Genomic DNA, 27,900 nt, shown 5'->3' on the forward strand with positions numbered 1-27,900 from the left:
TAACATGTAGAATTACAAGAGGTAAATGGAACAGCTATGCTAGTTATTGTAAAGTGTTGCATAATAAGATGGCGCTATATAAATAAAAATAATAATAATAATAATAATAGTGCATATGTAATGTGTTCAGTCACTCTTGGTCTCTGATAGCCTCAGCTGGCTGCCAGGATGTCTGATGGGATTAGTAAATGTACTGTATATACTCGAGTATAAGTCGACCCGAATATAAGTCAAGGCCCCTAATTTTACTCCAAAAAACTACCTTGAGTATAAAACTAGGGTGGGAAATGCAGCAGCTACTGGTAAATTTCTAAATAAAATTAGATCCCCAAAAAATTATATTAATTGAATATTTATTTACAGTGTGTGTATACAATGAATGCAGTGTGTGTGTATATATAATGCAGAATGTGTGGGTATGAATGCAGTGTGTGTGTATATAATGCTGTGTGTGTGTGTGTATATAATGCAGAGTGTGTGTGTATATAATGCAGTGTGTGTGCGTATGAATGCAGTGTGTGTATGAATGCAGTGTGTGTAACCTTGGTGGGGGGGTGGGCATTTTTTTTTTTTTTTTTTTTTTAGCCCCCCTCCCTGCTTGTTAGCTGGCCAGGGAGGGGGCTATATTATTCCCTGGTGGTCCAGTGGTGTGTACTGTGCAGGAGGGGGGCTGGCAGCGAGCTGTAACTTACCTTTCCTGCAGCTCCTGTCAGCTCCCTTCTCCTCCGTTCCGGTCAGCTCCCCACTGTAAGTCTCGCGGTCTGAGTCCCGCGGTAAACCGTGGCAATGCTCTGATGCCGCGGCTCTCGCGAGACTTGCAGTGGGGAACTGACCGGAACGGAGAAGGGAGCTGACAGGAGCTGCAGGAAAGGTAAGTTACAGCTCGCTGCCAGCCTCCAACAGGACCGCCGGGCTTGTAATGAGCGCGGCGGTCCTGGTCTGTATTATGGCAATGTAAGTTGCCATAATACAGACAGTGACTCGAGTATAAGACGAGTGGGGGGTTTTCAGCACAAAAAATTTGCTGAAAAACTCGTCTTATACTCGAGTATATACGTTATCTATCACGCCATTGTAAGATGTATAGCCAGCACAGTGGGAGGTGGGAAGGAGTCAATAGTGTCTCATCCTGCCTATTGTAAGCTTAAAGTAAGCTTTTCAAGGATACCCATGGTATTGCAATAGTTGGCTCTGAACATTTCCCCACTGTAATTACTGTACCTTCATACTCCTTTTTGTATTATGCGAACAAGTGTGTCATTCCTGCAAATGTAGAAAAAGCTGTGTGCTCATACAATAAAGCAATTTATCGGAATTCGCTTTTACATCAAGAAGAGGTTTCCTTGTGTCTTTCTGTGTTGTAACTAACTACATTCTGCTATTGTGCAATCACTCATAAGAGAATCACTATCAGTTTTTACCTAGATAAAATATCCTGTAATGCGCAGAGAAACTCTGCAGTGTATCCTGTTTTGCCGCGGTATTAGTGACTCAGGTACCAGAGTCCTAGCGCTCACAGTAGAAGTTCGCCAGGCTAGTGGAAGTTCCCGCAGGTGATACAAGGGTCTGAACTGTTATGCCTTCGGTAACCGGGTCGCCGAGACCATATCACTTCCAACTGAATTGCCAGCAGGTGGAGACGCTGCATTTTCTAGTGGAAAAAGTTCAGGCTAATGCAAAGAATCTCACAGGTGATACCAGGCCCGAACTGGTCCATCTTCAAGTTCAGAGAGGCCACGGCCATATCGTAACACCCACTATTTACAGTATATTTAAAAAATTACAAACTAGGGAATAATAAGACACTTCATAAAACAATCAGTAATGTCTTCCTTGATTCATATATTTTCATGTCGATGAATAGCTCATAAAAGATCCTGCAAGGTGGCATGTAGCATTTATTTAACAAATCAATGTAGTTCTTGACCTTTTTTAGTTAATGATTTTCCTACTGCAAGATAATATATATTTTCAATATCATATTATTTTATAATTTCTGTAACCAACATTGTATTTAAAACTTGCACATAATACTGGTTTTAATTATGTATATTGTTAGAAGACCACTACAGGAACAGCTACTCCAATGTTTTTTCAGAATGTTTATTTACAAAACCAACAGTTTTTAACATACAGGGTATGTTTCTCTTTAAGACATAAATCAAACTAACTAAACCTACTCCTTTAAGAAGAATAACTAAACAGATGTATGTAAAATTACAGGTTACAGGGTCACTAACCCTGGATTTGCTAGAAATTAAATAGGAATCAACTGAAAATAGCTGCAATGAAACATTTCTCCAACTCAACTAGGTTTCCATTTCAACTGTCTAGCAATTCACCGATCATTTACCAACGGTTCCCCATTTAGAGTATAACTAGCAGCTGAACTACCACAGGTGCAGCTGCACTGTGGTCCGCACACTGAAGGGGGCCCATTGGGTGGCCCTTACACTGGCCAACCAATGGGTATTGCTGAACAGGTGCCCGGTCAGGGGGCAGTAGATCTTGGAACAGCCCCTGTAGAATCGGCAAAAATAAAATAAAATTAAAAAAATATATATATATTGTGGCAGGGGCGGAGCTTACTGTGTGGCGGGGTGGAGCTAAAAGTGCAAGGTAACAGCTGCAGGGGAAGCAGGAAGGAGTCCCTGCTTCCCCCAACAACCAGTCTCAAGGCGCTGCACTACTTCCACCTCCATAAGGAACAGAGGTAACTATGTGTGATTGTCTGACTGTGTGTGTGTGTGTGTCTATGTGACTGCCTGTGTGTGTGTGTGTGTGTGTTTGACTGTCTGCCTGTGTGTGTGTGTGTGTGTATGACTGTCTGCCTGTGTGTGTGACTGTCTGTGTTTTTGACTGTCTGCCTGTGTGTGTGTGTGTGTGTGCATGACTGTCTGCCTGTGTGTATGACTGTGTGCATGACTGTCTGCCTGTGTGTATGACTGTGTGTGTGACTGTCTGACTGTGTCTGTGTGTGTGACTGTGTGCCTGCCTGTGTGTGACTGCCTATGTGTGACTGTCTGGGCAGACTAGATGGGCCGAATGGTTCTTATCTGCCGTCACATTCTATGTTTCTATGTCTGCCTGTGTGTGTGTGACTGCCTGCCTGTGTGTGTGTGTATGTGTGCGACTGCCTATGTGTGACTGTCTGGGCAGACTAGGTGGGCCGAATGGTTCTTATCTGCCGTCAAACCTGTCAGGGTTTCTTTGCTGTTTTAAACAGCAACCCTTTCTGTTTCAGTGATTGAGTTTTCAGCTGCAATTACTATGAGCTGCTTCTGCTTGTTGCCACGGTTACTCACCTGTGAGTAGTAATCAACCCTGCTGCTAATCAGTTCTGCCTATTTAAGCAGCTAAGCCCAGAACCTCCTTGCCCTTGCGTGGTTTCCTGTTTCCCAGAAGTCTCCTTGTTCCTGTGTTTCCTGTTTGCTCCTGGTTCCTGACTCCGGCCTTGTTCCTGACTCCGCTGCTCTCCGTGCTCCTGATCCTGGCTTGTCTGACTACCCGCTCTGGTGACTGACCCCTGCTTGATTCCTGGACTTTGCTTTTGTTATTTATTAGTTATTTATTAATAAAGGTGTGTTTGCATCTACTTCTGTCTCTGTCTGGTTCCTGGTTCCTGACATTACGCAAGGGCCATGAATACAGATGGTACAGGCAAGACACCTATACCTAACCTATTTACCCGGTGGGACCAGCAGAACCACCTTTTGGACCAGTATGCCCATCTGGATCCAGTACCCGGCCAGCCTGCGATTGCGGCCGCCTCTGCCTCACTTCCTGTTCTAGCACCGGTTGTAGCCTTCAAACCTGTAGCGGCTAGAGAAATGACTGGGTCTGTCCCGCTCCCTCAGTATTTTGGGGGCGACCCAGCACAGTGCAGAGAATTTATAAATCAGGTTAAAGGATACCTTGAAACCCTGCCCCAGGCATTTCCTACAGACAGTGACAAAGTTCACTTCATGATTTCTTTGCTGTCTGAAAAGGCCCTAGCTTGGGCAAAACCTCTCTGGGAGGCAGAGAAGCCTATTATTTACAATTACCCTGAATTTGTTGCATCCTTCAATAGGGTTTTTGATATTCCAGCTCGCTCCACCCCTACTGCCGAACTACTCATGTCTAATTCTCAGGGCACAAAAACTATTGTCGAGTATGCCAGTGAATTCCGTACCATGGCAGCAGAGGGTGGCTGGAACAACGAGACTCTCGTGGCTGCCTTTGCACAAGGTCTCTCCGTGTTTAAAAATGAGATTGCAGCCAGAGAATTACCTAAAGATCTCGAGGAACTGATATCATTTGTCACCCTCATTGACATCAGACTCCGAGAGAGATCCTCATCCAAGGAGCGCCTGCGGAGGCCTCTTGTAAATTTGGCACCGAGCTTTTCTTGCCCACCCGAACCTCCCTCACCTCCCATGCCTCCTGGTCCTGAGTCCTCTGTCTGTGTGGAGCCAAAGCAGTTAGGCTTCTCACGCCTCTCGGTCGAGGAGAGAGCCTTTAGGAGGAGGGAGGGTCTGTGCCTATACTGCGGACACCATGGTCACTTGTTAAAATTTTGCCCGATTCGTCCGGCAAAGGGCCCGCACCCAAGATACTGTCAGGGGCAGATCTTGAGTGGTCTTTCTGCAGACCCAGAGATATGTGTGCGCAAACCCTTGGTGCCTGTTATCCTCTCCTGGCCTGATTCATCCATTGAAACCCGGGCGTTACTTGATTCTGGGGCCGCAGGCTTGTTTATAGATTGTGCATTTGCAGCAAAGCACTCTATACCCTTACAGTCTCGCAACTCCCCACTAGCCTTCGAAGCCATCGATGGCAGACCAATACAGCCAACCCACGTGACCCAAGAAACCGTGCCCATATCTCTGGCTGTAGGGGCTCTACATCATGAGACGACCCAATTCCAGGTCATTTCCTCTCCATATTACCAGGTTGTTTTGGGATACCCTTGGTTACAGAAGCATAACCCCACAATTGATTGGCGCAAAGCTGAGATATTATCATGGTCCCAGCAATGCACATTGTCCTGTCTCCAGAAACCGGTCAAAGTTTTGGGCGCATGTTCTGCCTCTTCCTTACCCACTGAGTACCAAGAATTCCAAGATGTATTTGACAAGGGTCAAGCCAGCGTTCTGCCACCACACCGTCCGTATGACTGTGGTATCGAACTCCAACCGGGTACCAATCCTCCCCGGGGCCGGATTTACCCACTGTCTGTAGCAGAGAATCGAGCCATGGAGGAGTATGTTACCGATGCACTGTCTAAGGGTTTTATTCGGAAGTCATCTTCTCCTGCCGGGGCCGGCTTTTTCTTTGTAAAGAAAAAAGATGGCGAGTTGAGACCCTGTATCGACTATAGGGGTCTCAATCGCATTACTATTAAGAATGCCTACCCCATTCCATTAATCACGGAATTATTTGACCGCCTCAAGGGAGCAACGGTCTTCACCAAACTTGATCTGAGAGGGGCATATAATCTCGTCCGGATAAAAGAGGACCACGAATGGAAAACCGCATTTAACACCAGGAGCGGCCATTACGAATACCTAGTAATGCCCTTTGGTCTTTGCAATGCTCCGGCGGTTTTCCAAGAATTTATAAATGACGTCCTGCGAGATATGCTGCAGCAATGTGTGGTGGTTTATCTTGATGATATTCTGATCCATTCCACATCTCTCGAGAACCATCACGCAGACGTTTCTCGTGTTCTACAGAGACTTAGAGAAAATAGTCTGTTCTGCAAATTGGAGAAATGTGAGTTTCACTGCAAACAAGTTACATTCTTGGGATATGTTATCTCAGATACTGGATTCTCTATGGATCCGGAGAAACTTTCGGCTGTACTAAAATGGCCTCGACCTATGGGTCTTCGCTCTATACAACGGTTTCTGGGCTTCGCCAATTATTATCGGAAGTTCATACGCAACTTTTCTTCCTTGGTTAAACCTCTCACGGACATGACCAGGAGAGATGCTGATCCACAGCATTGGTCACAGGAAGCCATTACTGCCTTTGAGTCTCTCAAAGTCGCCTTTGCTGCTGCTCCTATACTGGCACACCCTAACCCTGCCTTACCATTCATTCTTGAGGTCGATGCGTCTGAGACAGGAGTGGGCGCCCTCCTGTCTCAACGTCCTAACCCAGAGAGCTCCAGGCATCCGTGCGGGTATTTCTCTAGGAAATTGAACCCGGCGGAATGCAACTACCAGATTGGTGATAGAGAACTTCTAGCCATAATTTTAGCTCTCAAAGAATGGAGGCACCTTCTTGAGGGTACTTCAGTGCCAATCCTCATACTCACAGACCACAAGAATCTAACATATCTTTCTGAAGTTAAGCGACTTTCCCCCCTGCAAGCTAGATGGGCTCTCTTCCTATCAAGATTCAATTATGTGGTTTCTTACTTGCCCGGTACAAAAAACATTCGGGCTGATGCCTTGTCTCGACAGTTCTCCCCTCCATCTAGAGAGGAGATAACCCCTACTCCTGTGATTCCTCCGGACCATATACTGGCAACCATCCGTACTAACCTCACCTCACCCCTAGGCGAGGAGATTCTGGCTGCACAAAGTAATGCTCCTCCAGAGAAACCTAATGGCCGTTGTTTTGTACCTATTAACCTCCGTACGAAACTATTGAGTACATACCACGACCCCAAAGCAGCTGGACATCCAGGCAAAAACCAGTTAATCTGGTCCGTATCCCGGCAATTTTGGTGGCCTAGTCTCCGTTCGGATGTCACCGCTTTTGTAGCTGCCTGTCCTGTGTGCGCTCAAAACAAAACCCCACGACGCCCTCCAGTGGGTCTCCTGCAAACCATACATAATGGTGAACGACCCTGGACCCACTTGTCCATGGATTTTATCGTAGATCTTCCGGTCTCCCGTGGCAATACAGTCGTTCTCATGGTTGTTGACCGATTCTCGAAGATGTCACATTGCATTCCCTTGAAAAAACTACCAACTTCCCAGGAACTTGCAACAATTTTTGGTCGGGAGATCTTTCGTTTGCATGGGTTACCCAAAGTGATAGTCTCAGATAGGGCCAGTTCGTGTCCAGATTTTGGAGAGCTTTTTGTACGCAAATGGGAATTCAGCTTTCCTTCTCCTCGGCCTACCACCCGCAATCCAATGGTGCAGCGGGACGAGCTAACCAAACACTGGAACAGTTTCTGCGTTGCTACATTTCTGACCACCAGAACAACTGGTCTGATCTGCTACCCTGGGCGGAGTTTGCCCACAATAGTGCGATTAATGCCTCCTCCCGGCTATCCCCGTTCCTGGCAAACTATGGGTTTCAACCGTCCATGTTGCCTGATACGTTCTTGCCACAGGAGATACCGGCATTGGAGGAACATCTCAGGGAACTCCGTTCCACTTGGGTGCAGGTTCAGAGTTCTTTGCAACGCGCAATGCAGAACTACAAACTCCAGGCCGACCGCAGATGCCTTCCTGCACCTACCTATCAGGTCGGAGAGAGGGTCTGGCTGTCTTCCCGCAACCTACGCCTCCGTGTTCCCTCACAAAAACTGGCACCCCGATACGTTGGGCCATTTCGTATACTTCGAAGGGTTAACCCTGTAGCTTACGCACTTGACCTTCCTGCTAACATGCGCATCTCAAATGTTTTCCATGTTTCCCTCTTGAAACCGTTGGTTTGTAATCGCTACACCACCTCAGTGCCACGTCCACGTCCTGTTCTGATTGACAATCATGAGGAATATGAAATACGCAGCATCATTGACTCACGGGTCTTCAGAGGACAGATCCAATACTTGGTGCACTGGAAAGGATACGGTCCAGAGGAACGCTCCTGGGTTCCAGCCTCTGATGTCCATGCACCATCCCTCCTTCGTTCCTATCACGCCCGCTTCCCCATGAAGCCCGGACCCACCAACAGAGATGGGGGGAGTCGTTGAGGGGGAGGTACTGTCAGGGTTTCTTTGCTGTTTTAAACAGCAACCCTTTCTGTTTCAGTGATTGAGTTTTCAGCTGCAATTACTATGAGCTGCTTCTGCTTGTTGCCACGGTTACTCACCTGTGAGTAGTAATCAACCCTGCTGCTAATCAGTTCTGCCTATTTAAGCAGCTAAGCCCAGAACCTCCTTGCCCTTGCGTGGTTTCCTGTTTCCCAGAAGTCTCCTTGTTCCTGTGTTTCCTGTTTGCTCCTGGTTCCTGACTCCGGCCTTGTTCCTGACTCCGCTGCTCTCCGTGCTCCTGATCCTGGCTTGTCTGACTACCCGCTCTGGTGACTGACCCCTGCTTGATTCCTGGACTTTGCTTTTGTTATTTATTAGTTATTTATTAATAAAGGTGTGTTTGCATCTACTTCTGTCTCTGTCTGGTTCCTGGTTCCTGACAAAACCCCATAACAATGCACCGTGGTTTGACAGCACCATTAAAGAAATTAAGAGAACAGGCCAGAAAACTCGAGAGAAAGTGGCGCAGGACACATGATCCAGAGGATAAAGACACTCTTACCAAACATCTAACTGAATATCAATTCAAAATGACTCAGAAAAAAATCTTCATTTTTATTACACAAAATTGCACTCTCCCACAATAGACCCAATCAACTGTTTCGCAAAGTAGAAAGGCTCTGCAAACCAGCATGCATGCATATCTTCAAAACTTTTCTCAGGATAAGTGTGAAGCATTTGCGATCACAACAGGCCAAACAGTTACACACCAGAACTACTACAATGGAATGCCAGATTGCTCCAGTTAATGGTCCAGATTTACAAATGTGGATATAAAGAGAGTAAAAAGAACCATTCAAAAGTTACACCCCATTACATTTGACTTAGACCCTGCTCCAACTCAGCTCATATCTGGATGCATTGAAACACTTGCCCAAGCCCTCACAAAAATAGTGCAGTGTTCACAAAAACCTGGAGACTTCCCAGACCCTCTAAAAGAAGCTGTGGTAAAACCACTCATAAAGAAACCTTTATTAGACCCATACTGCATGGCTAATTACAGACCAGTATCCAACCTTCCATTTCTGGGGAATATAATTGAGCTATCAAGCTTGAACATGTTTTTTTTTTTTTTTTCTTTAAACTTTATTTTTGTGTGAACAATCTTGTCTTAAATATTACAAACAGTATGTGTCAGACATTACATACTTGGCTTACATGTTAACATTGCCTCTGTTACATGACCATTGTTCGTTTATTTTTAATTAAACAAGTTTGTTACTAGTTACAACTTAGATATTTCACTTTTTTTTTTTTGTCGTTTAACTTGAATAAAAACCAGTGGTAAGCAAATCGAAAAACCTTCTAAGGTGAGTAGTTTTCGGTGTCTGTAGTATTGCTTGGTGTTTGGGAGGGGATTTAGTAACTTGGACCTTTTTTGTGTAGCCCTGTAGGTGTCAGGGGGCCGCGATGTAAGAGAGAGAAATAATCAAGAAGGAGGGGGAGAGAGAGAGAGGGGGGGTGAAGTATGTCGGTGCGGTGTACCGCGCGGCGGGACCGGAGTTCTTCCCTGTGTTCCCGGTCTTTATGGGAGCCCTCCTGTCGATAGCCTGCTCTTATGAGGGATGGGTTATGCTGTGTCAGACATACTCACTACTTGTCCAGGGTTCCCACATTTTTTCAAATTTAGTCGTGGATCCTCTCACCCTTGCTGTCAGGTTGTCCATTAGGTATACCTCTTTTATGTTGGAGATAACCCTCTTAATAGGTGGCATATCTAGCTTTAGCCAAGACTGTGCTAGGGCTCTTCTAGCTGCGAATGTGATTTTATGGATCAATTTCTGTTCTCTTTTTGTCCAGTCATCTAATTGTCTGTTTAGTAAGTATGTCCCAGGGTTTAGCTCTGGAGTTCTACGGAAAAGTTTTTTGACTATATTATAAACTTTCTTCCAATAGCCCCTGTGGCTGCATCCTCTCCAACAGTCGTCAGATGGTGTTTTTTTTCATATGATACAGTTTGACCGGGGTGGTGTACCATCTGAACATTGTTTTTTGAGTGATTGTTCCTGGAGAGATACGCATATAGATACCAAATTATTTGCCTCCCATATTTAAGCTTGAACATATTTGACCTTTCCAGTTAGGCTTCAGATGTCGCTACAGCACTGAAACAGCGCTAGTCCGAGTGCTAATTGATCTCCTTATGGCGAGAGACAAAGGTGATTACTCCATCCTAATCATCTTGGATCTCTCAGCTGCATTTTACACCATTTACCATATGATTTTAAAAGAGCGCTTGCAGCACATCTGTGGTCTAGGAGGCACAGTCCTTAACTGATTTAATACTTTCCTCGCTGGTAGATCACAGAGAGTGACATCAGGATCAAACTCATTGGCACCAACAGAACTGACCTGCTGAGTTCCACAAGGATCCATCTTGTCTCCCATGCTATTCGCAATTTACTTGCTACCACAGGGGGACATCATTAGACAACATGGCCTAAGGTATCATTGTTTTTTTTTTTTTAAATTCTTTATTTTATTGTGCATGGCAATAGAAAATACAATGGAGCAGGTAAAGCCACAATAGCAATTAACGCCTTATCTGTCAACTTATTTGTACAATTGCGTGACAAGTTTAAACATAGCACATTTTATAATGTTATGTAATGTGTTTCCTCGAGTTATAGATCAACTTGTCAGTTACAAGTGAATTTACATGAGTTGCACAGTGTGATGTCCTGATGGACTATGGTATATGGTTTGAAGGTTACAAGCTTAAGAGAAAAAACATTAGGATTAGAGATTTGCTTAGCGTATGCAGACATTTCAGTAAGAGTATGCGGTATAACAGGTTAAGCTTAGTTTAGAGTGTCATGTGTGCTGTACTATTTTAGATTATAGGAAATATGCGAGGACCTGGGGTACTGAACACGGTTGAGCTGTAGAAGACAAGCGAACATTATGCCTAAGTGGCATGTCTGAGTATATCATGCTAGGTTAGTACCAACCGGTATTGTAGCATTGGGCAATAAAACAAGCGTATTCAACTATGTCTGAGTAGTAGAGGCCTATTGCCCAAAGTTAGGAACTCGCCCTGAATCATATATGTAAAAAGTGTTGGAAGAGTCTCTCAGTTCGTGTTTGTTGGGTGCGGAAGTCTGCCAGCGAAGCATAGGTGAGGCGACAGGTAAGGTAACATTTGGGCAGATCGAAAGTTCTCAGGGTGTGAGTGTAGGCTTTGGCTGAAAGCCGGCTGGTGAGGCAGTCCACTTGCACCTAGCCGATACCTGTTCTGGAGGCCGCGACTGCGCGTTTGGAGCGGAGCTCCGTTCCCAGGGGGCTCACCAGTGACTTGTCTGGGCTGTTGCTACACCTGCTCTCCCGCTTGCCCCGGGCTTGTCGTGTCTGTGGCTGGTATCTTGGCGTGTGGTTGCGTCGGGACGCATTCCCGGCCCTCTGCGGGCACCTCCGCTGGCGTTGATGTCCCTGCCGGCGTGGGTAGGTTGCACCCCTTGCAGCTCTGATGTTGAGTGGGCCCATTTCAGGAGTTGTACCTGGGTGGGTCCCCGTGTGCAGCACTCCGGATTTGCGCTGTTTGGAGCCCTCCCCTCTGTTAAGGCGTCGTTCCTTGTGCGGCCTGGGTTCCACACATACCCTTATTGGTAGTATGGGTCTGTGTCTCTGTTCCAGGCGTGTCCAGAACTGACTGCAGACGGCCTCGAACCTGGCATTGAAGTCTGCTTCCCAGTCACTGGGATTTCGTCGGTCTGTGTAAGTAATGCCACCGTCGGCCATTTTGAGTAGGCCTCGTGGTCCCCGCTTGCCTGCTGTGCTCCCTGGGGTACCTTGTAGCTGGTTGGTCTCCGTCTGGTTTTGCGGATCGGGATAACCCCCACCGGTCCTGGGGGGGGGGAAGGTGATTTACTGGGGTCCCACTTTTTGTTTTTTTATGCCCGGAGAGCGGCCGTCTCTCCGTGGCTCAGAGTCTGGTAGGCCGCAAACCTTGGCTTATCTGTCAGGCTGATTTGAGGCTCGAAAGAGGCACCATTTGATGCAGTAGCCTAATCCGGTTCCGATTCGTGGGTCGCCTAACAGCCCGAAAGACAGCCACTAGAGGTGGAGTTAAAGGACCACTATAGGCACCCAGACTACTTCAGCTCAATGGAGTGGTCTGGGTGCCAGGTCCCTCTAGTTTTAACGCTGCAGCTGAAAACATAGCAGTTTCAGAGAAACTGCTATGTTTACACTGAGGGTTAATCCAGCCTCTAGTGGCTGTCTCACAGACAGCTGCTAGAGCCCGCTTCCGCGATTCTCACTGTGAAAATCACAGTACCCACCTAGGGGGGTCTGCCTTGACGTTGGCAGGTGGGCTTACTCTCTCATGACTATTGGAGATAACAAAAAAAAAAACTCCATTTGTGTAAAAATACATAGGGATTAAGGAGAGAGCTCAGGTAACTTGTTTTTCTTTGGTTTTTACTGTATATTGGGGCTGATGTGTACTGTAGTCTTTGCTGCCGCTCAGTAGTGATGGGAGTGAGCGCAGGACCTATCTTTCTGCAGGTTAACTTATAGAATGAAATAATAGGGAGAAGGGAAGTGAGAGAAATACACGTTAAGGCAAGATGCCCTATCAAGATAATAACAAGGTTTGCAAATAAGAAAGCTAGAGATAACAATATAGAAAGAATAATAAGACAGGTATAAAGAACAATAAGGATTCAGGGTAGGAAAATAACACTTTTTAAATAAGAGTAAGCAGCAATGTCCAGATAAGGGTTATGCAGGTTTGTATAATTCAGGTAGGCAGGATAAAGCAGAGTTGAAAGCAATCCAGGTTGGTATGGAGCAGGGTTGGAAGTAATCCAGGTTGGCAGGATAAAGCAAACCAAATACCGCTGGGCTAACAAAGGATCCAAGATGGCCGACCGCCGCGTGGTCGGTAGCCGAACGACGGCCACCCTGAATCCTGAATCCTGAATCCTCTTAATTACCGATTGCAACAATGTTGCAATCCTTAATGGAAGCCACACGACCTCCTGTGTGTGGTCTCCATTCGGTAGTTTGTTCTTTTCACGAACAATGTTGAAATTCACTGTTCGTGAACCAATTGCATGAATGCCGCCAGCATACGAACGCTATAGTTCACCTGAACCATATTACACATAACATACATACGCTTGGTTCTTTAAAGTGGTATACACATATGGAATAACATAATACATACATGAATGACAATATACAGTGGCTGTGTTTTTCCACAACCATCGGTGGCCAACACAACGCCACTGGCGAAACACACGTCGGGACTTTATTAGCAGTGGTTAGGCATTTAGATTAGGGTTGATGCTGCAGTTATTTCTTCAGACTAGGACAAGCCACCACGCTATGATTTTAATATTAGATCGATAATTCTTCATTACTTTCTATTTTGTGTTGCTGGGGGTCATTGGGATTAGGGCCTTGCTTCAAATCTCGATTTATATTTTGGGTACTTGGGAGGCTTTTGAGTATTAGACTTTAAGGGGTGCCCTCAAAGACACACTAGGGTACAGCTTTGGGGCCAGATATCAGGCCTCCCTTTACTCCTACCTTCCCCCATTAACCCGTTACCTGCCATTTGCAGATAGCTTCCATTTATCTTTTTATTTACTTTTGCCTCCCTTTCCCCTTCCTCCATCCTTCATTTTTAGCAACATTTATGCTCAGGTTCCTGTATCCACGTAAGCTAGCACTTATTAGAATTTGTTTTACATATTTGTTGGGATTTTAATAAACTTATTTTTTTATCTTATTTGTGGGTTGCTCTCCTTACTCTAGAGGGCAGACTCATGAGGGCTAAACTGTCTCAACCTCTGAGTCTCTCCTTGGTTCTTTATTTTCAAGCAGCAAGATCATTACATACTGAGTATACCCGTGACCAAAACAAGTCAACCCGTTCACATTCCATACTATACCATAGGCATTAGTAAAAATGTCCTCTTAAATGTATTTACGTGGTATTGTGTTTCTTTCCTCAATAAATGTATTATGAGCATGATTTGTATTCCTTTTTGCCCAAGTCGGTTTTGGCACACCTCAACCAACTTTTCCTATCACAGGTTTGTTGTCTACAATCTTAATTCATATCATAATCAAGGTTGATCAATATGTCCCAGCAATCAAATATTTCTCACTTGAGATAGACATTTTAATTAACTTTGAAAAATTTGAAACTAATTTTTGCTTTCACTGAATTTGCTTTGTGTATTTTGAATTAAAGTAGTTTCTGCAGCACCGACATTAGGCAAAACAGATTTTGGGTAATTGTTGCCCCAGACAAGTGCTCACATTAAGTTTTTTTTTTTTGACAATCTTTATTTTTGGTTTTATGCCGAACTGTAATACGGCAACATATAATGTATAACAAGTATATCATGCCTGTGAAACATTGGGTATGTGTAACGTCTCATTTAAAACAACTTCCGCAAAACAATGACATTATAAGGGTTTTTTGCCTCTAACCGTCTCTTTGTTGTATTTAGTGCTGCGGTGTTTTGTTATGTGAGTGGCTAAGTTAGAAGCACTTTCCTTGGCATTAATGTAGTCTCATGTAGCTTACACTTTCTAATTGTCCCCTACTCTCTGAGTTAGTGTCATCTGCTATGTTGCTGTCTCAAGAGGCTAGTGCTGGTGTTAGCCGAGTGTGCTCATGCTCTGCCACGCTTTGTGGTCTATATGCCAGCATGTGGTTAGCCGCGTCTATGCCCGCCTGCCCATGGCCCTAAAATTTTTTCTTGACTTGGGGCAGGAAACGTAGGTGCGTCCCATCTCGTCCCGTCAGGCATCTCGGGCCATATCGGCCTGCGCGAGGCAGCTGCGCCCATTAGATGGGTATCTGGCAGACCGGGCATGTCTCCGCCCTCGTCGCTTCGGTGATGCAGATACGATCCCATGAAGGCCGACCGTCTCAGTCAGTCAGAACCTGTGTGGCGTAGGGCCAGGTGTGCTCGGGTACTCTACGGACACTTGCCTCCTCTAGTGTTGCTTGTCATCTGTATGCTCCTCGTCTTTCGTGCGTTACAATGGGGCGTTCCCTTTGTGTTTTTCTTTTTTGTTTTCTTGGGGGCTAGCCTATCTGGTCTCTCGGTCCACCCTCTTTTTCCTTCGACATGTTGGGGTTCCAGATCCCGCCCCTTCACCCCGCCTTTCAATGTGGCTATTCATGGCTATGCATCTCCTGCGTCGCCCCCCATCCCGCCCCCATGGCGCCAGCTGAGTGCTTAGGGTGAGGGAAGGCAGACGGAGAGGAGGAGCAGCGCTCCCCCCGACCCCCCCAAGGCCTCGGGACGCCCCCAACCCCCCCCAGGCCCAGTTGATCCCCACCCACCCCCGACCCGTCCGGACGCCCAGCTCCTCTCCCCGATGTCCTTCCTATCTTCTGGACAGATAGAGTATCCATGGGGTCCAACATTGCTGGTATTTGTCCAATTTGTCCCTGAGTGTCGCCGTGAGCCTCTCCATCTCGTGTATCTTTTCCACTTTGTCCATCCACTGCTGGATGGTAGGCACCTGGGGAGATCGCCATCAAACCGGGATCATGAGTTTGGCGGCGTTGAGGAGGTGCTTGGTTAAGGAGGATTTATATCGTGAGATGGGCATCGGGGTGTGGTGGAGCAGCATCTGGAGTGGCTGTATCGTCTTGTGAACTTCCCGCCAGAATGGGGTGATCTTATTACAGGACCACCAGATGTGTAGAGCTGTACACGGCCGCCCCCCGCATCTCCAGCACGTATCCGGCATGTCAGGTAGCATGCGGTGTAGCCTGTCTGGGGTCCGGTACCATCCGGTGAGCAGTTTGTAGTTCAACTCCTGCATTTTAGAGCATATGGAACTTTGATGCGTCAGTATGTATATTTTCGCCCAGTTTGGGTCAGTGAGCGTGATTCCCGTGGCTTTCTCCCAGTGTGCAGCGTGTTTTGCCGGTTCCAGTGGGGTTGCCGCTGTTAGCAGGGCATATAAGAGTGAAATCCCCCGAGGGGGATGTGTCCTATTTGTGCACAGTCCCTCAAACTCTGTCAGGGGTCTGTGGAAGAGATGTTTCCCGTTTTGTGCTTTATAGTATGACTTGACTTGGAAGTAGCGTAACCTATCTAAGGGTGTCGGGGTCCTGTCCCCCATCAGGTCTGGTAGTTGTTTGAGCTCGTCCCTTGAGCACCACTGTTGCATATAGGACCAGTCAGTGCCGCCAAACGCGAGGAGGTCCGCGTGTGCTAGGCCTCCCGCCATCTCCGGGTTGTGCGCCACTGGGGTCAGAGGCCCCAGTACAGTGGTGAGTGTGAGTTTCGGCTTTATCGCGCACCAGATTTTCAGGGTCGCACCTATGAACGCGTGGTGCTGTGCTAATGTGTCTCTGATAGGTTCGTATCTCCATATTAAAGCCGGGAGCGCCTCTTCCATCTGGGCTCTTTCCATGTGTATCCAGGTCTTGGTTGTCCTGGACATATGCCATTCCCCTATGCGCTGTAGATGTGTGGTTCTGTGGTAATTCTGGACCGAGGGGAGTCCCACCCTTCCCTGTGCCTTCGGCCTATGTAACAGTGTTTTTCTGATTCAAGATGATTGGTTTCGCCAGATAAACCGCGAAATGTCGGCATCTAGTTGGACGTGGGCAGGCAAACACAATAAGTTGTTTATTGCTGCAGTTCAGATTTTGTATTTGTAGAATTTATTTTAGTATATTTATATTGGAATGAGTCGCAAAGTTTATTTTCAAATGAAAAACTGATCACCTAGTTAATGTAATGTATAACATTTGGATCTTTATTAAACATGTTAATAACAGTCATTCTGGATGGAATGTACTCATTTGGCCTCTTTTCCTTCCTATCCCCTATCTTACCCTGTACTAATTTTTTTTCCCTTTCTTATGCCATTCTTGTTGTGGAATTATATAATACTACTAATGCAAAAAAAGGTAACAAGAGTGTTCATTAATGGTTTTATTGTTCCGTTCCTACATTTTGTAAAACTAGCCTTGGGTGGATGTTTCATGATTTTATGCTGATGTAAAAGTCTTTTAAAGATCCAGCATAGCATAAGTGAATTAGATTGTCAATGTATAATTTGCTGAAAAGAAAGAGTTTAAAAAAACAAAACAGTAATTCTGATTATACTTAAAATTAGGAGCAATATTTCAACACATGGGTACAGAATTGCATTTATTCAGTACATTTTTTTATTTAGAACATAACCAATTTAAGAAAATAAAATCATGATACAGTAACTATATCATCTACAGGAAAACCCTTTAGTAAGGCAGATGCATTTGCAACAAGTTTTTCTGCAACTTTGCGTCTGGTTCTGTCATTGGCGGTCCCAATATGGGGTGTCACTATGACATTCTCCATTGTCAGTAAAGGATGATCTCTATTGGTGAAGAAGAAAAATATGTTTTTAAGTTAGTCATTGAAGAATCAGTTTAGTTTAGCTATTACAAAATTAAAAGGACAGTCTAGTTCCTATAACCTGTACATGCAAATTTAGTAGTTATAATGCTTTAGGCTGCAGACACAGTCCTTCAGTTCCTGTGCTAACTGACCAGCTAAGCAAATAAACTCGTGGCCCACAACTAATATGTTTGCGGCCCGCGGCCCGCAAGGGAGCGCTCTCCCTGCTCAGCTTCCCGCAGGGAGAATTCAAAATCAATGCTCCCTCGCTGCCGGTCCGCCCCCTGCCTGCCTGAATGTACATCTGCCCAGCAGCCCCACTAGACACCAGGTAAGAAATCCACCCAGCTCTCCCAAAGGTAGGGAGGCTGGGTGGATTTAAATTAAAATATATATTTTTTTAAATGTTGGGGGGAAATGTGTGTGTTGTGTGTATTGCTTTATGTGTGTATGGCTGTTTGTCTGTGTGTATATATGGCTGTGTGTGTGTATATATATGGCTGTGTGTGTGTGTGTGTGTATGGCTGTCTGTGTCTGTGTGCATGGCTGTCTGTGTGCATGGCTGTCTATGTCCATTACTGTCTGTGTATGTGCATGGCTGTATGTGTATGGCTGTCTCAGTGTGTGTGCGTATATGGCTGTCTGTGTGTCTCTCTGTCAGTGTGTGTGTCTGTCAGTGAGTCTGTGTGTGTGTGTGCCTGTGTGTCTGAGTGAGTGTGTGTGTCTGTGAGGGAGCCTGTTTGTCAGTTAGTGTGTGTGTGTAGCGTTACCTTTCCCAGGGGCCGGCCGCGGTCCTCTCTTCAAGCCGCGCCCGGTCCTGCGGCTGCACGAGCCGCGCGCGGCTCATCCGACGCTTCAGACAGGAAGGCGGGCAGTGACCGCGAGATGCGGTCACATGTCCCGCCTGAATCTAAGAGCGCGCCGCGAGTCTCGGGCGTGCTCTTAAAGAGACAGTGGGAGCCTAAATTGCCAAAAGGCTCCCATTGGCCCCTGTCATCCCACACACCCCATACACTTACCTTTTGGGGGTGTGGAAGTGACAGGTGCCAATCACATTAGTTTTGAACCTATTTATACTTACCCTTTTATCTTAGTTCCTTGCCCTATCGTGGTTTCTGTTTCAGTTCCCTTTAGCGCTTGTTGTGTTCAGTTGTGTTCCTCCGTATTTGACCTTGGCTTTGTATTCTGACTTCGTTTTTGCTTTATCCTTGTCTGTTCTGTTTGCCGGCTTGCTGTTTCCTGTGTACCAGAACCCGGCTTGTCCTCGTTTACGCTGTCTCTTTGTGCCCTTGATCTCGGATTGTTCCTGACTCTGTACTTCTCCTATATACGTCGAGTCCGGCCATTCTAAGGTCCGGTAGACGTATCTCTCCTCTGTTCTGCCTTCTGTTTAGCTGGATCCTGCGTGTAGGGGTATATTCTCGTTACAGTGTGTCAGTGAGTGTAATTGTTTTGGAGTGATTCTGTGTGTATGTCTGTGTGTGTGTATGTCTGTCAGTGAGTGTGTCGCAGTGAGTGTGAAAGTGAGAACAGGGGCAGGGGTTTAGTAGAAGGGGTGACTAAGATTTAGTAGTGAGGAGGGGACTGGGATTTAGTAGAGGGGGTCGCTGTTTTTTTTTTTTTAATACTGTACTTTTCAAAATAAACCTACGTTTCTATGAAAATTTACTTTTATTTTTTTGCGGCCCACATAAACTTACCATATTTTTCGCTCCATAAAACGCACTTTTTTCCCCTTCAAAAGTGAGGGGAAATGTCTGTGCGTCTTATGGAGCGAATATGAAGCTTTACTTACCTGTCTTGTAGCGCGGGCCGGCTTCACAGCGCACACCGCGGTACAGGAACTTCAATTTCAGGTTCCGGTTTCCGGCGGGACTGAAAGGAAGTGCGCACTCAGTGGGCACACTTCCTTTCAGTCCCTCCGGAAACCGGAACTTGAAATTTAAGTTCCAGTACCGTGGTGCGCGCTGTAAGGCCAGGCCACGCTACAAGACAGGTCAGTAATTATGGGACAAGGGGAGGGGAGGGGGACAGTATGGGAGAGGAGAGAACACTATGGGAGGGGGGGGAGACTATGAGAAAGGGGGGAGAAGACTATGAGAAAGGGGGGAGAAGACTATGGGGGGGAGAAGACTATGGGGGGGGAGAAGACTATGGGGGGGGAGAAGACTATTGGAGGGGGCAGAAGACTATTGGAGGGGGGAGAAGACTATGGGAGAGAGGAGAAGACTATGGGAGAGAGGAGAAGACTATGGGAGAGAGGAGAAGACTATGGGAGAGAGGAGAACACTATGGGAGAAGGGGGGGAGAACACTATAGGAGAAGGGGGGAGAACACTATGGGAGAAGGGGGGGAGAACACTATGGGACAGGGGAGAAAAAAAATATTCTGAACAAACTGTCCCATAGTAAGAAACACTATGGGACAGTTTGTTCAGAATATTTTTTTTTCTGGGTTTCTTCCTCTAAAAACTAGGTGTGTCTTATGGTGTGGTGCGTCTTATGGAGCGAAAAATACGGTAAACCTTGTTTATTTGGCCCTTGCTAGGCTTTGAGTTTGACAAGCTTGGTCTAAAGCATTCTAAAGGCAAACAAAGCATCATGGGAGCTGTAAGTCTGGGGATCTACCTTTTGGGCCCACCCAGCAGTGAGATTCATTTAAAAAAAACACTCTAGCTTGCCAAACTGTTACCATAAGCTAAAAGTAGGTTTGGGGCTGGGATTTAGGGTTAAGGGTTAATGTGACTGAGGTTGTGTTAGAAATCTAATAGTTATACTACAACTCCCACACAAATTAAGCCATAACTGCTGACTCCTTCGATCACCAAATCCCGTTACCCTTCCATTCTTATTAAGTAATGCAACACCATGTTTAGTGGGTAAGGGCAACGGCCACAGCTTTATTTAAACCAGCATAACCAAATACTGTCAGCTGCTGGTTTTACCCAGCAGACAGGTACACTTTGAACTTCTTCCAGAGCCTCTTCAGCCTGTCTTTCGTCATCAACCAAATTCAGGCTGTGACTCCCCAAGCCCGTCTGGGCATTATTCATTTACCAAACTTGCTGGCGCAGGAAACCCGCAGCTGTGACAAAATGAGAACAAAGAAAACACAACACAAAACAACAATTCCAGAACAGAACAGTTGGGGGAAGACACTGCCAGGCTCCCCTCAGCATTGTTCACCATTAGTCTGGTAATTTTTCCCAGAATTCCATGCTTTCAACTGTAAAACCAACTGTATCCTTTTGGTTGCTATGCCAACTCCTCAGGGCAGCAGTCATGCTCCCCCCTCACTATTCGCTCCCGGGGTTGGCCTTGACTGCTGACTCCTTCGATCACCAAATCCCGTTACCCTTCCATTCTCAATAAGTAACGCAACACCATGTTGAGTGGGTAAGGGCAACGGCCACAGCTTTATTTAAACCAGCATAACCAAATACTGTCTGCTGCTGGTTTTACCCAGCAGACAGGTACACTTTGAACTTCTTCCACAGCCTCTTCAGCCTGTCCTTAGTCATCAACCAAATTCAGGCTGCGACTCCCCAAGCCCGTCCGGGCATTATTCATTTACCAAACTTGCTGGCGCAGGAAACCCGCCACCGCAGACCCCACCCCTACTAGAGGGAGGGGGATGCGTCACCCAAAGCCAGCGCCTGTGTCATTATTGCTTGTAACCACATTTTAAATGTATCCAAACCAACATGAGTAAGATGTACCAAAGCAGTATGCATAGCATTATGGTTATCTCCTTCTAGCTCAACATGAGGAATCACCAATCCACCATAGCATTTTACAGATCGTGATATTGTCATGTGGAAGCGAAATCCACCTCATTATATCCCTTTTTGCGTTGCGCGCTCTTAACCCAGGTAATAACCACCAGCGTGGATCAGCAGTATAACTGGTTCCGTCACATATCGCTGAAGTGATCTCTCCAGATAAAATTGCTGCCAGCGCAACCCCCTGATCCCACACCACCTAACACTGACCTGGTGATGAGTAATCCCAAGATCCTGGTCATACGACCTCTGGTCTACCTGACAAGCTGCCCAATAAATAAAAGAATGCCCAAGGATCGAAACATATAGAGAATATCTAGCAATAAAGAAATCAACCGAACATTAACCATACCCAGACACCTATTAAAGGCCGAACATACAATCGAAAACCTGCTTATTCCCACCGACCCAGCAGCCAAATGGAAGAGTCTGACAGACCTAACCTGCTTGCCTGCAGAGTCAGACCGATGCGGAATGAATGAGTTAAATAACCACTATCATTTTTTATTTTTGTTTGGGAGTCCACTCCTAACAAGCGCAATACAGTATAATCCACTCCTAACGAGCGCAACACCAACATAAACATTCTAGTGAATGGATAATAACCCATATGCATGCACTGGAACGTATCTCCAATTATGGACGCTCCAATCCTAATCACTCTACCACTACCCGCTTGATCAGTATTAGATCGCCAAATTAGAAATATTACTACTTTTTGAAACTAAAGAACCTTTTTCCTAAAAAGGGGTGACTGAGCTCTAGAACTCCACCAATCTGCCGACGCATAGAGTTGCATAAAAACACACAGAAAAGGCTACCCGAAACAGAATTGCCTCCAATGGGAAAACATAAATAGCAGGCAGGATCCCACCTATGTCTACCAGAAAGTGCACACATACAGGATGCCTAACGACCGCCACAAGTTTACGTCTCCAACAGTGCAATACCCGCTGAACCACAAATGCTTTAGTCACATCTTCCCCTTACATGAAGTGCATTAAGATTGAAAGAGCTGGGGGGCGGGGCCGGACCGCCAACGGGATCAGACGTGCTCTGTCTGAGCTCCCGCTTTGGGGGACCGAAAATCGGCGCAAACTGGAGGCAAACTCTCCCTATCAACCGGCAACGGAGACCAAGTGGAGCCCCAGACCCTGGGGTACGAGGAGATACCCCTCAAGACCCTATCTGGGACCTACAGTAACCCGACGTAGGCCCGAGGCATGTTGGAGCTTGAGCCGGGAAGAGACGGCCGCTCTCCCGGGTCTCCGGTTGGGGTCCGGCCTCCTCTCCCCCCCCTCTGGACCGGGGGGGTCATCCCGGTCTACAACTACATCAGCAACTCCTCCTATCACGCCAAGCCAGGCGGCAAACAATCACCCTGCTGGGGAAAACTCACCGGTAGCACCCCCCCAAGATGTCCGCCGCACGCCAGCCACATGTGCGAAGTACCCACAGACTGGAACTTGCACACAGAGGTAACCAGCCAGCGCCATCTGAGCACCACAGTAACCTGCTACAGGGATGTGTAAGAAGAGCAGCCAAACCACCGAAAGGAGCTCAGAGACGGCGCCATAGAAGGAGGCCTTTCCCGCCAAAAAGAAAATCCAGGCGGCCGCACCGCACATCGCGACAGGACCCCCTTAAGCCCAACACTTCACCGACAGCAGACGTGAAACCGGTCAGAGATCACCATCCCTCACTGCACCGAACCCGGAAGCCGCTGAAGGGGCCCCAACAGACCTCACTAGATGCATCTACTCTCTTCACACCTCACACAGGTCCTCGCAGTGACAGCCAGAAGGGCTCAATATTGGGACTTTCACGACTGGACTCGGGGTCAACCCGGCGGGATATCAGCTAGACGCAATGGGGGAATGTAAACAAGGGCACTGCTAGTCCTCCATGACACCCTGAAACACAGCAAGTATAGCTTGAGGTGTATCCACGCGCTTAAAATATGGTACACCTAACGTGTTACACATAATTTAAAATGACCCCCTATGTGGAATGTATATAGCATAACGAATCTCTGGGTGACGACCATAGCTAAATTTTGCACTAAGCAGATCACCCTAACCCTCATATTCAGCAACATACATCTGGCCCTCGAAAGGCACCTTAACCCTGCTGCCGCCAATAGAATGCTAGTAGCACAAGCTCTAGGGAATGCTAACACCAAAGGTGGCTCCTAACTAATCTCCCACATACGAGAATGCAAACTTACAATAGGACCTACTTTGGTTAATCTTAGATCTTAGCCACACATGAATATAACAAAACTTGACTCAAATAGAGTGCATATAACTAATCTATGCTATTAACTGTTTATGTATTACGCGTGCACTGCTCATTTACTCATTTACTATTTCTATATTAATTTCAAAACTGTGCTGTCATTTAATGCCATGATATTGTTTATTTTGTGATATTTCAGCGGCTTATATCTGCTGTCGTGGCGATATAGGCATGTTTTTTACTCTAAGCACTACAAAAATAAAGAATTAAAAAAAAAAAAAGATTGAAAGAGCTGACATACCCTGTTCCACTGACACGGATGTCCCTCAATGCCGCAAGTCAGAAAGAAAGGCTAAGTGGATAACAACCTACTTTCTGAAGAAGACCAATCAAATTGATCCCACACTGTCAAGTATGCTGCCCAAGACTTAGGAGACAGGGATCTCTCAATCAAGTCAGTCAAGTTCCAAAACTGAGATTCCAGAAGAAGTTAGGGCCCTCCACAAGCTTCTGCCTCTGGAGTCACCTCCTGAAATTCATCCTCCTGGAAGCGAGAAAGAGAGTCGGCAATACATTAGATACACCTGGCACCTGCACCCAAACAAATATTAAATTCCAAGCAATGCAGAACCAACCGTCACAATAAAGCCCATCCCAGAAGAGAACCCAAAGCTAAATGGTTAACAACATGAGCAACGCTAAGGTGTTTTTTGCATGGTAAAGAACCTGCTTCCTTGCCAAAGCTATAACCCAGAGCTTGGCCGCACTACAATTGGGAATAGCACCAAAAAGGAATCTGACCACGCCAACATCATAGCTCTCAGAAAAAGCACCAAAACCAACTGAGTTGCAGCTTCCATAAACAGCTCAAAGGCCAAGTTAGACACTGTTTTACTGCGCCAAAATGTCTGACCATTGTAACCCATGAGGAACAAAACTCCAAAATCCCAAAAGGCAAGTAAAGTTAAAAGGTAGATGAATACCAACCACAGTCAAGGAAAGTAAGTGACTGAAAGCACGCCCCATGGGCATGACTTACAGCCAAAAATCAAATGGCCCTGTTGGGATTGCAGAATTCAAATAGCCCAATAGGGAGCCCCCTAGATATGACACGAGATATGACAACCTGAAGCTTAGTCTGTATCTAAATCCCCAGCAAGAAAAATCATACTAGTTGGAACCCCAAAATCCGCCACAACCCTATGAAAGTGAAAAAACAAGTCCGTACAAACCTGAGAACCCAACTAGTGCAGAAAGAGATGGACAAACCACTGCACTGTGTCGCTGAGATAGTGAAGGAGGGAAGAACAGCCCGACACCCACGCCGCGATCCATTCCAACAAGGAACTGAAAACTTAAAATATAAAAACAAGAAATCAAACAACCCATGAGAAGGCACATGTCGAAGAAAAATCACCCTGAGACTGACACCGCTCCTTTGAAATCCCATCATGAACCGAGGACCCCGATAAGACAGATTTCCTACAGCAGGACCCCCTCCCTACCCCGAACCGAGGACAGGTTAGGCGCAATGACGCCTCCCCCGATGGAGTAAATGGGAACGCCTGAGACAGAGTGAGAGCCACGGCACCTGTCTTTCTGTCCTCAATGGCGTTCTCTCCCCAAAGAACGTAATCCTTGGACTCCGACATTGGGTGGGGTTTTCACCTCTTAAAACAACGGACGGCTGGGTGAGCTCCACCACAGTGGGAGCACTCATGCTTGAACGTTAAAGAGCACACAGATGCCCTTCTTGTGACCCGCCGATGCTCCTTTTGGAAGTGCTGGCGGTCGACGGAAAGTAAGAATCCGACGGACGACAGGGATTAATGAGAAGCAAGCATAGGTTTCCTTCTTTCACACCGAAAATCCAAGTTTGGCCTAACCGCTGTATTTTTTTTTTTTGTAAAGTTATTTATTTTAACTGCTGGTCGTATTTAAACCAGCATTGCCCCCTGTACACCTTATAAGCCCCCCAAATCAAGTCCAGATGCAAAAAAAAAACGTGACGGGGCCTTTTCCGGAAACCTAGCTGATAGGATGCAATCAATTCCCTGAGGTATGGGGGATCTGCTTACCTTTTCGCCCTCAGCTGCGTCACACCGACGCATTCTAACCGCGTACTCCTTGTCAAATGGTACCAAGGATAGTAGGTCCACATACACACCCTTAAGTATCTTTTCTCTCACCTCCAAAGACACATGTAACCCCAGGGGTGCAATGTCACAGACAGTTCCCCCTGAAGTACTCACCTCACTTGTACCTGAAGGGGGAGCCCCAGAGGGAAGCGCTGAGCCCTGCGCATGTCTGCTGCCCCAACGGTCCCTGCAGGCGCCAACCGGCCAAGCGCTAAGCGCAGCAATTACACCAATTCTCCTTGACCCTCCCCCACTAGCCCTGAGTCCCCCCTAACTCCTGCCAAGCGTGAGCGCACTCCAACTCACGGTTCAGGAGAAAGGGGTCTCTCTATCCCAGGCTATAATTTCGGTCCTTTTTGCTGTGAGGGTTCTGCAGTCCGTCTACCTGTTCTGCCAGTGGAGCGGAGGCTCACACCCCAGGGAGTTCCAGTCCGTCCATGTTTTTTTTAGGCATGTGGAGGGGAATCCTGCATCCCTCCCTGGTGCTCCTTGGCCTCCGGTCCAGAAGCTGGTGAGATCCTCCACCAGCACGTCACCACCCACTGGCCTGCCCCACTTGCCGGGAGCCAGCTGTGCTTCTCCTCCGATTACCCAGTCCAAGGAGCTCTGGGAATTCCGGATTCGGCGGGGCCCTGTACGTCTGCGTTGCGAGATTTGCAGACGTCACGTACGCGCCCCCCGAGTCCCGTTTAAAAGTGCTCAACCTCTTCCTGCGTGCGGCCACACACGCCGACATCACTTCCACAGCCACCGGAAGAGAAGGGTGAGGACTGTGGGACCTCACCTCCGGCGCCATCTTGGGGACCGCCGTCTTGCTGCCCAGGCCCAGCCCGGCCATCTTGACTTCTGCAGCACCTGCTGCCATTCCTCCGCCTCGCGCTGCCCGCATCCTGCCGCCTGGAGCCAGCCTCATTCGGCCCCGGACCCTTTTGTGGTACTCCGACCCTGGACCTCCGCACTGGACTAGGGGACAGTCTGGAATGCAGTCTGGAACGGTGGGCCCGATGTCCACTCCTAGTCTGCACTTCCTTCACCGGCCACTCCTAAGCAGCCTGCTCGCCCTGGGCACTGTGGAGCAGCGAGCTGAAGGATTCAGCCCCACGTGTCCTCTGGAAGGCCTGCAATAGGGTAAGCAGGGCCTCCCTAGACCCAGCAGGGGTGTGGGCCATCCTGTACTCCCAGTAGAAGGTAAAAGTAATTTCTGTCTTTTTTTGTAAGGAGAAACAGCACTGCCAGATTTCCTCAGGGAGGGAAACTCAATTTAATAAAGTCATTTTTACAGGGACTACCAGAGGAAAGACACTGCCAGGCTCCCTCAGCATTGTTCACCAGTAGTCTGGTAATTTTTCCCAGAATTCCATGCTTTTAACTGTAAAACCAACTGTATCCTTTTGGTTGCTATGCCAACTCCTCAGGGCAGCAGTCATGCTCCCCCCTCCCTATTCGCTCCGGGGGTTGGCCTTGACATGTATAGCAGTATCTTTGCAGCAAAAATAAAAACAATGTGGGTTGTAAGGAAGGAGAAGAACTGGCGGGCTCATGGGGTAAACCTAATTCTTACTATGTTTTAGTAAATCAAAGCCGATTAATAGTATAAACCCAGCTGTTATCTAGTATACAATGAACATTACCAGACATAATCTGACTCCATCACAAACTGCAACTGGTATACTCCCAAACCGGGAAATCTGGACAATTGACAAATGGGGATGCACATCATTTTAGGACAAAATAGACCCAATTGGAAAAACCGGAGTTGGAGAATTTTTCCGACTTGTCCATTTAGGAATAAAGTTTGCTGTTACTATCCTCAGTAAAAAAGTCAGTATATCTTCTTTGTGATCATACTATGAAATTATTAATGGTTAATTATTTGTAATCATGTGCAGAAGTGAAAGCTGTAAAGCTTTACCTTGGAAGGGGCTCTGGATATGTGACATCTAGAGCAGCAGCTTTGATTGTTCCATTTTTAAGGGCGTCCACTAAAGCATCCTGATCAATTACGTGACCTGAAAAATATAGATGAAAATGAAAACATAAAAACTAACAATATAGAACAGAGTGACACAATTCTGGGGGAATAGGGGAATAAAGGATTAGTGTGACAGTGACATGTAACTAGGGGGACAGTAGATTAGGGGGACTGAGTGACGCAAGGCTAGTTGGATAGTGTAACAAAGGGTGAGAGGGACAAGTGACAAAATACTATGGAGATAGGGGTTTAGTGGGGCAGAGTGGCAAAGTGCGAGGGTGACCGATACAAGGTTAGAGCAAATGTTGTCCTAGCCCTATGTCACTCTACCCACCTGACAAGGGGTTAGGGGGACAGAGTGACCCAAGGCTAGAGGAACAGGGATGTAGAGGCTATATCTAAATATTTAAACTGCCCCT

General features: G+C 46.7%; 1 protein-coding gene across 1 annotated transcript in view; it reads right to left on the reverse strand.

Moving 5' to 3' along the window:
- Window positions 1–17,046: 17,046 nt before the first annotated feature.
- Window positions 17,047–27,900, reverse strand: part of LOC134607902 (probable 2-ketogluconate reductase) — a 69,751-nt gene continuing 58,897 nt past the window's right edge. The window contains exons 5-6 of the mRNA XM_063450487.1: window positions 27,422–27,518; window positions 17,047–17,332 (exon numbers count right to left, since the gene is read on the reverse strand). Of these exons, the coding sequence (XP_063306557.1) occupies window positions 17,176–17,332; window positions 27,422–27,518 (254 nt within the window). The 3' untranslated portion in view covers window positions 17,047–17,175. The remainder of the gene's footprint in view (window positions 17,333–27,421; window positions 27,519–27,900) is intronic.

The sequence above is a fragment of the Pelobates fuscus genome, chromosome 4 (genome assembly GCF_036172605.1).
Source record: "Pelobates fuscus isolate aPelFus1 chromosome 4, aPelFus1.pri, whole genome shotgun sequence".
In the NCBI taxonomy this organism is placed as follows: domain Eukaryota; kingdom Metazoa; phylum Chordata; class Amphibia; order Anura; family Pelobatidae; genus Pelobates; species Pelobates fuscus.